The 14,096-nt window shown below is 43.4% G+C and overlaps 1 protein-coding gene across 3 annotated transcripts in view; it reads right to left on the bottom strand.

Annotated features, from left to right (window-relative positions):
- GLI3 (GLI family zinc finger 3) overlaps positions 1-14,096 on the bottom strand; it is a 286,977-nt gene that overhangs the window by 61,061 nt on the left and 211,820 nt on the right. For 2 of the 3 annotated variants that reach the window (XM_019940662.3, XM_073809535.1), the window contains exons 8-10: positions 5,310-5,523; positions 4,254-4,367; positions 2,059-2,199 (exon numbers count right to left, since the gene is read on the bottom strand). In XM_019940662.3, coding sequence (XP_019796221.1) covers positions 2,059-2,199; positions 4,254-4,367; positions 5,310-5,523 — 469 coding nt within the window. The remainder of the gene's footprint in view (positions 1-2,058; positions 2,200-4,253; positions 4,368-5,309; positions 5,524-14,096) is intronic. The other variant, XM_033862873.2, reaches the window with a different exon arrangement.

Here is a 14,096-nt window from a genome sequence, read left to right as displayed (position 1 = left end):
TTATAAGAAAGCAGACAACATGGTGGCCATTTGGTTGACAGGCTAAGCAGCCTTGCCTTAAAACTACTCAGATCTCTCTATTAAAGCATCATCCCTACCTAAAACCTTTTGCCACTGAGATTAAATACAAATACCTGCAATAACCACTGTCTTTGAAAAGCTTTCATGTGACATAGAAGGCAGGGAAAATGTGATGGTATAACCACAACCCCTCAACATGTTATCTCAAGACTGGCCTTTGATGAGGAACATAATTTCTTTTAAATGTAGACTTGGAATTTCCTTCCTCATTTGCTAACAGCTGAACAAAAATCACAGCGCTCCTTGGAAACTGCAATGACTTATCCACAGAAAAGGCACCATGAGACCGTGTCCTCTCTCAGAAGGATGTTTTAAAAGGCAAGCAGCACTGCCTAGCAGCATCTCGTTTATGACGGCAGGTTTTGTACCACCAGTTCTTCTCATGTACGATGTTCACTCACTCTATCACTGAGGGTATTCTTGGCATTCTTTCTTCTTTGGGTTTATTTCCCCACATTAAAAGAAAAATTCCAAGCTTTTTTTTTTTTTTTCCCTTTAGTGTTACGATGTCTGTGGTTTCCATTAAAACAATCAGCAAGAATAAAAGGCTGTTAAGTCAGGCTTGGCTTAAAAATAACACTTGCATCAAATTAAAGAGAAAGAATCAAATTAAGTTCATGGAAAAATCTGGAAATATACCTTAATTAAAAACATTTGACTTTCTAGTTTCTTGCTGTGCAGAGAAATCTAGAATTCTCTCTATACTATTACAAGGAGACATGATCAAAAAAGAAATGGGGGGGGGAAACCCTGAGGTCATGGTAAGTCCTCAAAACATTCTGTATATGATGGATCTCAAAACCTGGCAAACCATATATTTGACACTATAATGTAACTGCAGCATGTGGTATATATTAGAGGATAAGGACAAATAGGAATTGTATAATCTTAGTGTTTAAACGGAGGAGGGTTATCAAGCGATATAGATCATCTAAAAATAAAAAGTGACTGTAAAAGTAAAGAGAATGGAATGGGGGTGTGTATGGTGTGTGTAGGTGACGGGGCGGGGGGGTCATGAGGAAGTTACTGTCAGATGTGCTGTCATATTTAAAGCTTATGAAAGGGCTACACACAGCAAACCATCCTAATGCCTTAATGCAACCCTGTGCTTTGACATCGTGTCATCCTTGATGATGCGAATGCCCTTCCATCTCAACTGCTCCTGGCCCCATGTGCCAGGGAGATTCTACTGGCCTGAGAAAGTACCAAACAAAGACGAAGCACGGGCCAAGGAAACAGGGCTAATGAGGTATGTAGACGGGGGTACCCTGCATTATTTGAAATAACTGGCAAGGGAGTATGGGAAAGACTTCTGAATCTGGTGTGGGAAGGCGAGCTGAGGTTCTCAGTCAGACCACATTGCAGTTTTCAAAAATATACATCATTAGACACATTTTAAAATATATATTGCTTTTTCCACGGAACTGTGAGGCCCGCAAGGATTGGCTTCAAGTCAAGAAACTGTGCTAACGGCTTATCGCAAACCATTACCCACTTCTCATAGCAAGTACCAACTGACGCCTAAAATCATGGGAGACTCCTTAGCTGGTGAGGGTCGGGGAGGGGAAGGGAGGAGGGAGAAAAAGGACTTCCCCCACCTCTATGATTTTTTCGATTGCTACTGGGTCTTGGTTAAAATCAAACTTGGTTAAAAGGTTAATAATAATTCATGTCCAGCTTACTATTACTCAATAACCATCAAAGTCGCTAACTCAAAACAGTGTTTTCTCGCTTATGGGATCAGAGTCATTACACTCTCTCTTGAAGACGTTATTGAATTTTACACTCAGCTTTAGCTGACTGAACAGGTCAAGCACAGTGGCTCAGAGTTCTCTTTATTCTCAGAAAGTCATCAAGCCCCCTCCAGTTTGCTAGGCTGCTAGCTGAGAAACTTGACTCAGCATGGGGTCAGGGGAACTGACCCCGCAGGAAAGGTCACATAGCTGTAAAGCCCCCTTCCCGGCCCCCTTCACTCACATGCACCAGCTGCTCCTGGGTGTCGAACTCCCGAGAACAGCCCTCCCAGTGGCAGTTTGTCTCATAGATGACTTCAGGCTCCTGTTTGCTTTCTTCTTTGTCCCCTTCCTCCTTCACCAGGGTTGTCCCTTCAGGCTGTTCCTGAAAGGCAGGGGTGGGGAAGGGAGGAGAAAGAGAGACAAAATCAGACACGATGGGACGGCAGACAGAAGAGAAAGGGAACTCTGCTCACTATTATGTAACAACCTGAAGGGGAAAATGCGTAAGTGAATCACTTTGCTGGACACCTGAAGCTATCACGACATTGTTCATCAACTCTACTCCAATATAAAATAAAAAGTCAAAAAAAAAAAAAAAAGAAGAGAAATGAAAAACCTGATGTAGGCTTGTCTTCCTCCGGATGCAATTTTTGGGGGAAAATAAAATAGAGCCCAAGTCTATCAGCTGGGTTTTGTGAATTGAAGAAACCAAAGATGGAATCATTTGTGTGCATTTTTTTCAGATTTACTCAATATGCCTTCGAAGGTTGTTAACTTGTGATTAAAGGCAACGGTCCAAACCAGAATGTCGGTAAGGTATTGAGGCTAAACTTTGCTGTCCTGAATACCAAGGTGAGAGCAACCTAAGATGTCATCTCTTAAGAAAAGCAATGAAACTAGGTGATGTAGTCTTTTATCCAAAAGATTGTTCTTTCGGTTAAATTCTTTTCAGCATATTAATTTGTTTATTCTCCTATGTTGGAATCCAGGGAAATGGTTTACTGCTAATTCTGTTTCTGTTCTCCCTGCCACTGGAGGCTGTGAGAGGCACTGTGTGGATTTCTACAGGGATGATGTCTTCTGGGCTCAGCTTCCGGTCTCCAAGCGTACACTCCCTGCCCAAGAACCATAGCATCAAAAGCTTGTCGGTGAAGTCTTTTCTAGTCTTCTAAGGCAGCTTTGCAGAAATGAAAAGACAAAGGATTTCCAGAATTCTGGGAGATGATGAGGTGTGCAAATTCGGGATCTAATCTGAGGTTAGATGGTAAAAGCTGTATACAAGTGTTTAGGCATAACCAGCAACATGCAAGAAGAAGGATGGCTCTCAGAGCCCATGACACCCATTCGTTCCATCTTCCAAATGCTCCCTAAAAAGGAAACGTGGGCTTAAGCACTCTCAGGTTGGGGCTGAAGCAGCCTGAACATTGCACGGTCCAGATTCTGTGGACATCCAGACTCTCGTCCAACCCCTATCTCTGGGAATTATACTCATTGAGCTCCGTATCAGGCCCAGGGAACCTACGAGATAGGATTACGAGCAGAATCTACACATTCTTTTTTTTAAATTAATTAATTAATTTATGGCTGCGTTGGGTCTTCGTTGCCGCACGTGGGTTTCTCTAGTTGTGGCGAGCGGGGGCTACTCTTCGTTGAGCTGTGCGGGCTTCTCATTGCGTTGGCTTCTCTTGTTGCAGAGCACAGGCTCTAGGCGCCCGGGCTTCTGTAGTTGTGGCATGCGGGCTCAGCAGTTGCATCTCGTGGGCTCTAGAGCGCAGGCTCAGCGGTTGTGGCGCACAGGCTTAGTTGCTCCGCGGCATGTGGGATCTTTCCGGTCCAGGGATCGAACCCGTGTCGCCTGCACTGGCAGGTGGATTCTTAACCACTGCGCCACCAGGGAAGCCCGAATCTACACATTTTTAAAATTGAGGCTCAGGATCTATGTAACAGCAGAGACAAGACTGGAATTTTTAAAGTTGTCCTTTCAGGACTTGGGGTAAAGAACAAGAATCTAAGTAGCCTTAGGTTAGGTTAGTTGTCGCTGGATCCCTCCTGGCTATGCAGGGTCTCCTGGCCAGTAGCAAGTGGCAACGTAAGAAAAAATAAGAACATGATCATTATAAGGAATATCTCTGGTCTGCCCAGGCTGAGAGCCAGGAGCTTGTAATTCTGGCCCAAGATCAAGGCCAAGGACTGAAGCCTGTTCACATCCCTGGTCAACAATAAACACATCCACCCACTTACTCCAGTTTATACCCCACAAAGCTGCCTGCGTTTTCGTGTGTCTGCTTCTGAGCTGGAGAAACAAACCTAGTTGTACTCCAGCCCTGGCCTTTTGTTACACGTGTGGGTAACGCCCAAGGCCAAGAACGCGGTAGACAAGCCAATGCTGTGAAAAGACGCCAGGCTGGAGGGAGCCAGAGCCGGCGCCTCCCTCACCTGCTGGCCCCGAGGCCCCGGGCTGGGGAGGTCTTCATCGGCTTTGATCTTGGAGCGTTTATTATGCACCAGGTCGCCGGTGCTGGTCACGGCGGACTCACTCGTGGGCTTGTTCTGTGGGTCACATTGGCAGGGACAGAGACAAAAATTAACTTCGGATCAATGAGTAGGACCACAGCTAAAACACACAAGTCGAGAATAGCGAGCGTCCTTGGCACCAGAATGACGACAGATAGGGCTCGTATTTGCACGTAGCAGAGTTCAGAACATGTGCTCAGAGCCAGGACATACTGAAAAAATGGTACAAATGAACTTATTTACAAAACAGAAATAGAGTCACAGATGTAGAAAACAATCTTATAGTTACCAGGGGGAAGCGGGGGAGGGAGGGATAAAGGGGAGATTGGGACTGACATATACACACTATTATATATAAAACAGATAACTAATAAGAACCTACTGTATAGCAACAGGGAGCTCTACTCAGTACTCTGTAATGACCTACATGGGAAAAGAATCTAAAAAAGAGCGGATACATGTATATGTATAACTGATTCACTCTGCTGTACGGCAGAAAGTAACACAACACTGTAAACCAATCATACTCCAATATATATATATATTTTAAAAGCCAGGATATACATTCACGAGACAGCTCTTTGTTTTTAACTCTTAAGTAGCAACTCCCTGGGGCTTTTTAAGGCTAGAGGAAAAGAGCTGGGATCCAGGCTTTAACGAACTCTAATAGTGCAGGGGAAAGGGACCGGATGACAGCAACCCACTCATGGGATGTATTTTTCCTGAATGGGCTATAGACAGCACAGGGTCAGAGGGAAGCCCGAGGCTGAAATGACTCTAGTGGAAGAAGCTCTCGTTTCTTGAGGAGCATACACACGGCACAGAATCTGAAGATGACAGCCCTGGGTTGGGACCACAGGCTGCAGGATGGAAGCGGTGAGGATGCCACTGGCCTGCGCGTATTCATAGCTGATGTGGCCCCGTGGCTCTCCTCTATGATTCCCAAGACAGACCAGGTCATCGAGCTGTCTCTCTCACCTGTGAGGACTCGGAAGGGCCGGAGGTGACCTGGACAGGGTTCAGAACCGTAGGGATCCCGGGAATAGGCCTCTGTGTCGGGAAAGTTGGGGCGGGGTGGATGAGCGGAGGGCTGTGTCCAAAGGCCGAGCCTAAGCTCTGCTGTCGGCTTAAGATCTGCTGATGCATATGGAGAGACACGGGTGCAGAAGGGTAGGTGAAGCTCAGGGCAGGGCTGCGGGTGGGAGATAAAGGGAAAACCATCATTTACACGGGACACAGAGACCAGTGCACCTTTATACCTAGTTTTTTGTCCCCAAATCGCATCAGGGCTGTGCATTTAAATTAGAAGGTAAAAATGATCGACGAACATCTTGAAACTTCCTAGAGAAAGCTGACGGCTCAGACAGGACACGCATGGGCGTTGGCACAGACACGCAGACCTGAGATAAACTTCAGCAGAATGGAAGCAAAAGGCATCGGCTCAATAACAACTATTTATTGCAATAACAAACTTTCTATAACAAAGAGAATGGGTGACTACATGCTTTATAGTACTTTTCTCAGCTCCGCATCCCACACGTTCCCGTGTGTGGAGCAATTCTTTTCATCTATGCTCCCCCTGCACGCTTTCATAAGTCTCCAGATCTTATTACAAGAAGAAAGAAAATCAATTGGTTAAATGTGTTTTGAACACCATGCTTGTCATATCACTCATTTGTTTGTAAAGATGGAAAGCTTGGTTCATCCTGAATGCCACCTAAAGAATTTCCATCAGTGCCGTCTGGTTACAGAAGCTGATGGATTAACCTCTCCTGGCTGGAATCGGTGATCAATGGGCTTTGATTGAGGAATATTCCAATGGGAGAGCATCCGCTCCCTCTTGCAGCTAAGGAGCATTAAATGTCTATTAGCGCCCATTATACATGCTAATGCCTGTCACCACTTCATTATGCCAGAGTATTTCCCGGGCGACAGGAAGTTCTAAGGAAGTCACACCATCACCTAAAGATTTCTGGGCTAGTAGGTGGTGCCACATTGTCCTCTGCACCACCATAGTTTAAGAATCCAATCCTCTTAAAAGCATGAAGCGCTCTCGAGGAATCTGCCGATGGCTTTAAAGAAATGCGTGAAACACTGTAATGGCATTTGTGAAAATTTCTTCCTTTAAAACCACTCAGTGGGGGAAAAAAAAATATATATATATATATATATATATATATATATATATATATATATATATATAGATATTCTCTCCATCCTGCTGTGTAAAGCCCAGAAAGAATCAGGGTTTCTTGCAAAGTCAAAGGTAGAATTCATGCAAATGTCCCAATCTGGTGGGTTAATTACTATTGCTGTTAAGCGCATTAACTGAGACTATAATAATTACAATAACAAAATTCAAACCATTTCAACAACTTTAAGTAGTAACGCCGAAGACATACTCCCTTCATTAATGTGACTCCACGTTTTGCCCATTTGACTACAATCCACAAAAAGGTGGTTTCAATGGGATTACATTACTATTATTCCTACGGAGAGCCTTGCATTACAATAGCTTGCCCATTTAAGACTGAATGTCGTTAAGAATACCCTAGGAGAATTTCACAGGGCTCGGAGGAACTCTCCTTTCATTCTGTATTGTATTTCTTTAATAAAGGAGAGCAGAAACCTGGTGAAAACAGTCATTGTTCACAGTAAGTTAGGGAGAAATCACTAATAATATTCTGTTTCTGCAGCGCTATAGTTTCTGCCAGTGTTTCGGAAAGCAACCATGAATGATTACAGCAAGACTCAGCTAAGGTAGCTGTGGGGATGATTGATAGGGCGTTAATCAAAAGATGCATATCTGCCGCAGAATTTGTTCACAAGCTTTCTTCTAATAGCTGATTTCATGTTCACTGAGCTCTATGCCAGTTTGTCCAATTTATTTTTTGGTGTACAAGCCATTCATCAAAAAACACAATGATTTAACCCACCCCCCCTCCTTTCCTTTTGGTGAATGGGTATTACTAAGTGTAACCACCTTATTCTGTTCATTAAAAAAACAAAGGAAAACTAAAAGACCCCACTACACACATATTTATAATGTGATATGGACTTGGCACAAACCTCCATGCATCTTTCCTGAGTTTCATGAGCTTGAACGAGCAGATGGACTTGGGAAGGGGGTCCCTTGGGTCATGTACACCTCTCATTCTGGGGGGCCCAATATTGGGGGGCTCAAAAAAGTCAGGACCCAATTAAGAAGCGAGACCATTTGAGAAAACGTTTCACAAGGCAGAAAATGCCCTCAGTTTTGTATGTAATGCAATTTACAAATGTTCGTAGCCAGACAGAGCAGGTCGATTTTTACTTTTAAAAATATGCAGAAGACAAAAGGAAGGACCAGCTTTGGTGCTGCAGCCCCCGTCCCCAGGTGCAAAGTCTCTGACCTCAGATGCAGGAGAGGCTGCGACAGCTTTCAACCCATGTGGGTAACATCCCCTTTTGGGGCTGCATTTTCGCTGGTCAAAGCAGGGGACAGGAATAAACCTTCCCTAAAATCCATGTCAACTATCAGATTCCAAAGGATATGAGAACATACAGGATGGACCAGCGATTTTTAGCAGTCTCTGATTATTCATAAGGAGGGACTGCCAAGGGAAACCCTCTCTCCTCTGCGTGCAAAGAGCTGGGCAACAGTGCTCACAGGGGAAGACCTCGTGTCACCCCACAAGAGCGGGCGCTGTCATCAGCTCCTAGAAGGAAGGCTGCTTGCTCCGGATTACAAAGCCTGTGCATGGAAAGAACGTCCGAGGACTTCCCACCGGTGGCGGGGGGGCCAGGGGATTGGGGCCACCACCCCCTGCTCTCTGACCCCAAGTGAGCTGTCTTCCTAAGCTCTGCATCCCGGTACTTGCTGTGTCTTTCCAGAGGCTAGCCTAGCTGCTTCCTTTTGGTCACTCAAATTCCAGCTTAGGTGTCACCTCCTCAGACACAGGGACCTCCTAAGCCTGAGGCCCCCATCAAAACAAGCCCGCTCTGCAGCTCCTCGCCCCATGATGCTCTGCTGTTTGACACTTGTATTCTCACTGCAGGATGAGGCTCTCTGAAACCATATTCTCTCCCTCCCTCTGCAATGGAAGGTCTAGGGGATCTGGGCTCTGGTCTGTCTTGTCCCCCACTGACCCCTGGTGCCCGGAACACTGCCTGGCACGGGGCAGCCCCTCGAGATGAGTCAGTGAGTGACCGAACCACCCCCATTAGGTATGAGTTTCTTGCTGCTGCTGCAACACATCACCACAAGCTTCGTTGTTTTAAAACAAAATACACTTGCCATCTTAGAGCTCCAGAGGGTCAGAATTCTCAGATGGGTGGGCAGGACTGCGTTTCTCTGGAAATCCCTGGCACCTGGCCTCTTCCCGCTTCTAGAGGCTGCTTCCATCCGCGGTTCATCGCCCACCTCAACCCGACCTCCTCCTCTGATTCCCTGTTAACTCCAACACCCTCCTGCCTCCCTTTTATAAGGACCCTTGTGATTATACTAGGACCACTTGATCATCTCCTCATCTCAAAACCCTTAACTGGACACCAACGATTACCTACTGCATGATTCCACTGGCAAGTTCAAAACTGGGGAAAACTGGGCCACACGCTGTAAGTTCAGATGTGTTAAAGTCTATGTGGTAACCTTTGGAGGTAATCTTTGGTGTCCAGCTTCTTTGGTCCCAATTGTGTTTGTGATATCTTTTCATGTTGCTGCATTTAGTTGAACGCCAATCATTTCCTTTGCTGAATAGTATCTTAGAGTCTAAGTATAGCACGCTTGCTGTGTACGCTCCTTATATGTTCTATACACATTCTTTTGCTGCATCTCAGGGTGTTGTGGTTTGCTATTACACGCAAAGCTGCTACGAAGACTATTAAAAAAAAATAAACAAACAAAAACTCTTAACTGAATCACAGCTACACAATTCTTTTGGCCCTGTAAGGTGATATATTCACAGCTTCCGGGGAGTAAGATGTGGACATCTTTGGGGGCCATTATTCTGCATACCGAACTCAGAACAGTCACTTCAAAGAAAAGCAATTTGACAACGTGTTTATAAAACAGTACAAAGGTAGTAACAGTACAAAGGTCCTCTGTGCATTTTTATAGAACTTCAGCAGCTGAGGACAGACTGCTGGTTTACAGAGGTCAGAATTTTCTTTGAAAAGTAAATTCTCTTTTTAGAAGCCCCGAAAAAAAATCTTCCTAAACAGTTCATGTATTCGTTCCATAATTTCCTAGAAATACAAAGTATTGACATTGTTGAAAAATTTTATACATCGCTTCTGTCTCCTCTCAAGAAGGACACAGTCGGGCTTCCCTGGTGGCGCAGTGGTTGAGAGTCCGCCTGCCAATATAGGGGACGTGGGTTCGTGCCCCAGTCCGGGAAGATTCCACATGCTGCGGAGCGGCTAGGCCCGTGAGCCATGGCTGCTGAGCCTGCGCTCCGGAACGGGAGAGGCCACAACAGTGAGAGAGGCCCGCGTACAGCAAAAAAAAAAAAAAAAAAGAAGGACACAGTCTAGTCTAAAACATGGTCCACCTGAACTTTATGACCTCAAAGCCTTTACATTTCTGCTCACCCTGTTCTTTTCTCTGGATCAACTGAAGAGCAATTAAGTTTATGTTTTGATTTTTGAATTCTCTTCACTCAACATTTAATCAAGTATAATTTAAAAAAATTTTATAGCATTTACTTCTCTTCTAGATGACTACATGAGAGATGGGATAATTAAAAACACACGTTTATAAGAATGTGACTTGCAATTGTTAATCTATATTTAATCGATAAGATCGCTAGAAAGTGTCAGATGGCCCAGATCTTCCCAAGCAATGTGCTAACACAGTCACCCAAAAGTAAGTGTTAGGGAGGAAAGGAAAAAGAAGCGCCAAGGTGATAAAGTCTGAGGAATACAGCCCCGGGGGTCCCTGGAACTGCTTAATACTTGAATGTGTGTTCCAAGTGTCCCAGCCCCGATATGGTTCGTAGCAACATTTGGAGGAGATTTTAGAGACTAGCGTTCCTCACAGAACACTTGGAGAAACAGTCTTCTAGGACAACAGTTAGAACAGTCTGCAATAACCTATATGGGAAAAACATCTGAAAATGAATGAATATATGTATATGTATAACTGAATCACTGTGCTGTACACCTGAAACTAACAACATTGTAAATCAACTCGACTCCAATAGAATTTTTGAAAAATTATAAAAGGAAGAAAAAAGAAAGCCAGAATAAATTAATTCAAATGTTAATCTGTCCTGTATTTTTCTAAAAAGCAGAAAATGAGAAAAATGTGGATTTTCGATCTCTGACTATAGTGTGTGTGGTGTCCTCGTCCACCAAGTATAATTTTCACCCATCAGAACCGAGTTACGGCTACCGAAGTCTTAGTTTTATAAAACACCTTAAAGGAGCACTCGTTACATGGTAGGCAGTGACTTGGGGACTGAACTCTAAATAAGGATAACTACTGAGGTCAATTTCCCTTTTATTCTTTGCTCTGAGCTGAGTTAAAAGTGATCAGCAAATCGCTGTCTGAGTGGGAGCTATTTCTTCTATTTTCCAAAAATTTAATGTTAAAATTCCCAAAGTCTGAATCGTTAAGAAAGTTTTGACGTATTTATTCTCCATCACAAATCCGAAGTAACATTTTGTCAATACACTTTTCAAACTGGGGTCAAATTTTGCAAACCGGGTCTTATTTCTGAATATTGCAGTAAATAGCCCAGTAACCCCTCCCTTATCTGGAAGTCTTCTGTCTGGGAATCTCAACAACTATGCTCAATCTGGTTGAAATCTGGGGTGTAATTAGAAAGACAGGATGTTAAACAACTAAAATAAACATCATAATATGTTTAACTGAATAACTGAATCAATTTGCTGTACAGCAGTAATTAACACAACAACTGTAAATCAAATATACTTCAATAAAAAAATTTTTTTAAATAAAAAATAAATATCGTAAAATCCACACAGTCATTCATTAATTCAACCAGTTTTAGCTGAGTACTTTCTACAGATCCCTTTTATATATCCAAAGAATAAAATAATTATTTGTAACTGGAAAGTTACGTATTAACTGTAATCAATACATACAACTTTGAGATCCATAATCACGCTTGACTTTCACAACAAACATTATTTTTTTCACACCAAGGAAGTGATGTGCGTCAGCATTTGTACAGAGCCTCTCTGATCAATCTGTAAATTCACATTTAATTACAGAAGTGCTATATTAGTGGGGGACACTAAAAGTTCATACTGTAGAAGATCATTTGTTAAGATGTATTCAACCCTATTATACATACAGGCATTTCAAAGTCATTAATATTCAAGTCAAAAAGATAAAAACCAATTAAAGTAGCATGTGAGACAATCCTGAAATGTCTTTTAAAAACACTTCAGGAACTCTGCATATGGTAGAGGATAAGAGGATGGGGGATGGGCTGGATAACTGAATACCAGTACCATAAATAAAGCAGCATGATGTGGGCCGCTGTAGTCCTTCATGTTGGGAGGGCAGATAGAGCCAATTACAATACTGAAGAGGTCTGTTACTAACTAAAAGTGAATGTCAAAAAACTCGGGGGAATTCCCTGGCGGTCCAGCAGTTAGGACTCTGCGCTTCCACTGCAGGGGGCACGGGTTCCATCCCTGGTCAGCGAACTAAGATCCCGCATGCCGTTCAGCATGGCCAAAAAAGAAAAAAATAAATCGGAAGTATAAGAAAGATGGCAAGAGGATGGATCACCCAGCCACCGCATGCTTACAGGTAAAAGTTTCTTTTTATTGTTTAATGACGTCAATCCACATGGCATTTACCCATTTTCCAAAAAAAAAAAAAAATCATAGTTTTTCCTTAGAGCTGCATGGAACATCTCCTTCCACTGAGTCTCAGGGCTGGGGTTCCTCTGTGCTAATGTGGGGAAGGACGAGGGAGGTTGCCGGGAACTCAGCCGAAAGGCTCATCATCAGTTTCCAGGTTCATCTCTGGAAACCCTCCCTGACCTGGAGGACCAGGCATGGAGCTGGGCTGGCCTGAGATTGATGAGAGAATTAAACCAGAGCAGAGCCCTGACATGGGTGGTCACGGGAAGGCCTGAGTCACAAAGGCACCATCTCTTACCCAAAGTGAAGAGGAGAGAAGAGTATGTGGCAGCTATATATTCTTAGGAAATGTTTTAAATGTAAAATCAATGCTAACGACCGATACACACATTTTTTTTCAACTGCCCTAGTTGGTCAGTTTTCTTCAGATGTGAATTTTTAAGACTTCCTTAAAAGAAACTCATGTGATGCTTTTATAATGTATTTCTTCAGGTCGGGCATTGGGATTAAGAAACTTCATGCTGCAGTCTAAATGTCCATCAACAAACGAATAAATAAAGAATATGTGGTGTATATATACAATGGAACACTACTCAGCAATGAAAAAGAATGAAATAATACCATTTGCAGCAACATGGATGGACCTACAGATTATCATCCTAGGTGAAGTAAGTCAGAGAAAGACAAATATCATGTGATATCACTTATATGTGGAATACAAAACATGCTGACACAAATGAACTTATCTACGAAACAGAAACAGACTCATAGGCATAGAGAACAAATTTATGGTTGCCAAAGGGGATACCAGGAAGGGGGCAGGGGAGAGATAAATTAGGAGTTTAGGATTAACATGTACACTCCACTATATATAAAAGAGGTAAACAAGGCCCTACTACATAACACAGGGAACTATACTCAATATCTTGTAATAACCTCTAATGGGGCTTCCCTGGTGTCCGCCTGCCGATGCGGGGGACGCGGGTTCGTGCCCAGGTCCGGGAAGATCCCACATGCCGTGCAGCGGCTGGGCCCGTGAGCCATAGCCGCTGAGCCTGCGCATCCGGAGCCTGTGCTCCGCAACGGGAGAGGCCACAGTGGTGAGACGCCCGCATACCGCAAAAAAAAAAAAAAAAAAAAAAAAAAATTCTAACCTATAATGGAAAATAATTTGAAAAAGAATATATATACACAAATGTATAACTGAATCACTTTGCTGTATACTTGAAACTAACACACCATTGTAAATTAACTATATTTTGATAAAAGAGAAAAAAAAAAAACTTCATGTTGCAGTTAACCCAGTTTTCTATAGGCTGACGAATCCAATGACGCTATTTCCTTTTCAGTGTCCCATCTCTCCTATTTCTTGTTCATGAAACCAGTACTGGAGGTGGAGTCAGGCAACAGTCCACACTGTAACATGGGGGCCCCCAAATTTCAGAAACTGGCTTCAAGGAAAGAGAGAGGAAGGGGGAGAAGGAGGCATCTAATCAAAACCAACTTTGTGGTTACTTTGTGGTTGTCATACTAATGAGGTCGTCCACTTTCTGGTTCCAGCTGTGGAATTTACTGTACCACAGCTGCCATTCAAAGGAAGAACAATGCTTCCCGGTTTTGCAGAGAACAGGCCAACAGCCATTATCATCTGTATACATGTCGGTATAGGGACACACACGCATGCACGTGCTTCTATTTGAAAGTAAAAAAGTAAAGCTTCCACGTCCATCCATAAAAGCCCCCCGGGGCAAGTTCACTGGAAAACCCAGCAGCCTCGGAAGAAGTAATGAGCCCACGCGTAAGGACCCACATGCTCACAAAATGAGTTAAGTATCATCCCAATGTTTACACCGAGGCATATGCACTCTTTCAATATTGCTTTGGACAAAAATACATTAGGCTTTCTAGGATGCAAGAGTCCTAAAAGGCTTTAGAAGCTGGGTT

Source organism: Tursiops truncatus, chromosome 9 (genome assembly GCF_011762595.2).
Source record: "Tursiops truncatus isolate mTurTru1 chromosome 9, mTurTru1.mat.Y, whole genome shotgun sequence".
NCBI classification, from domain to species: domain Eukaryota; kingdom Metazoa; phylum Chordata; class Mammalia; order Artiodactyla; family Delphinidae; genus Tursiops; species Tursiops truncatus.
This window is presented reverse-complemented; position numbering and strand designations above follow the sequence as displayed.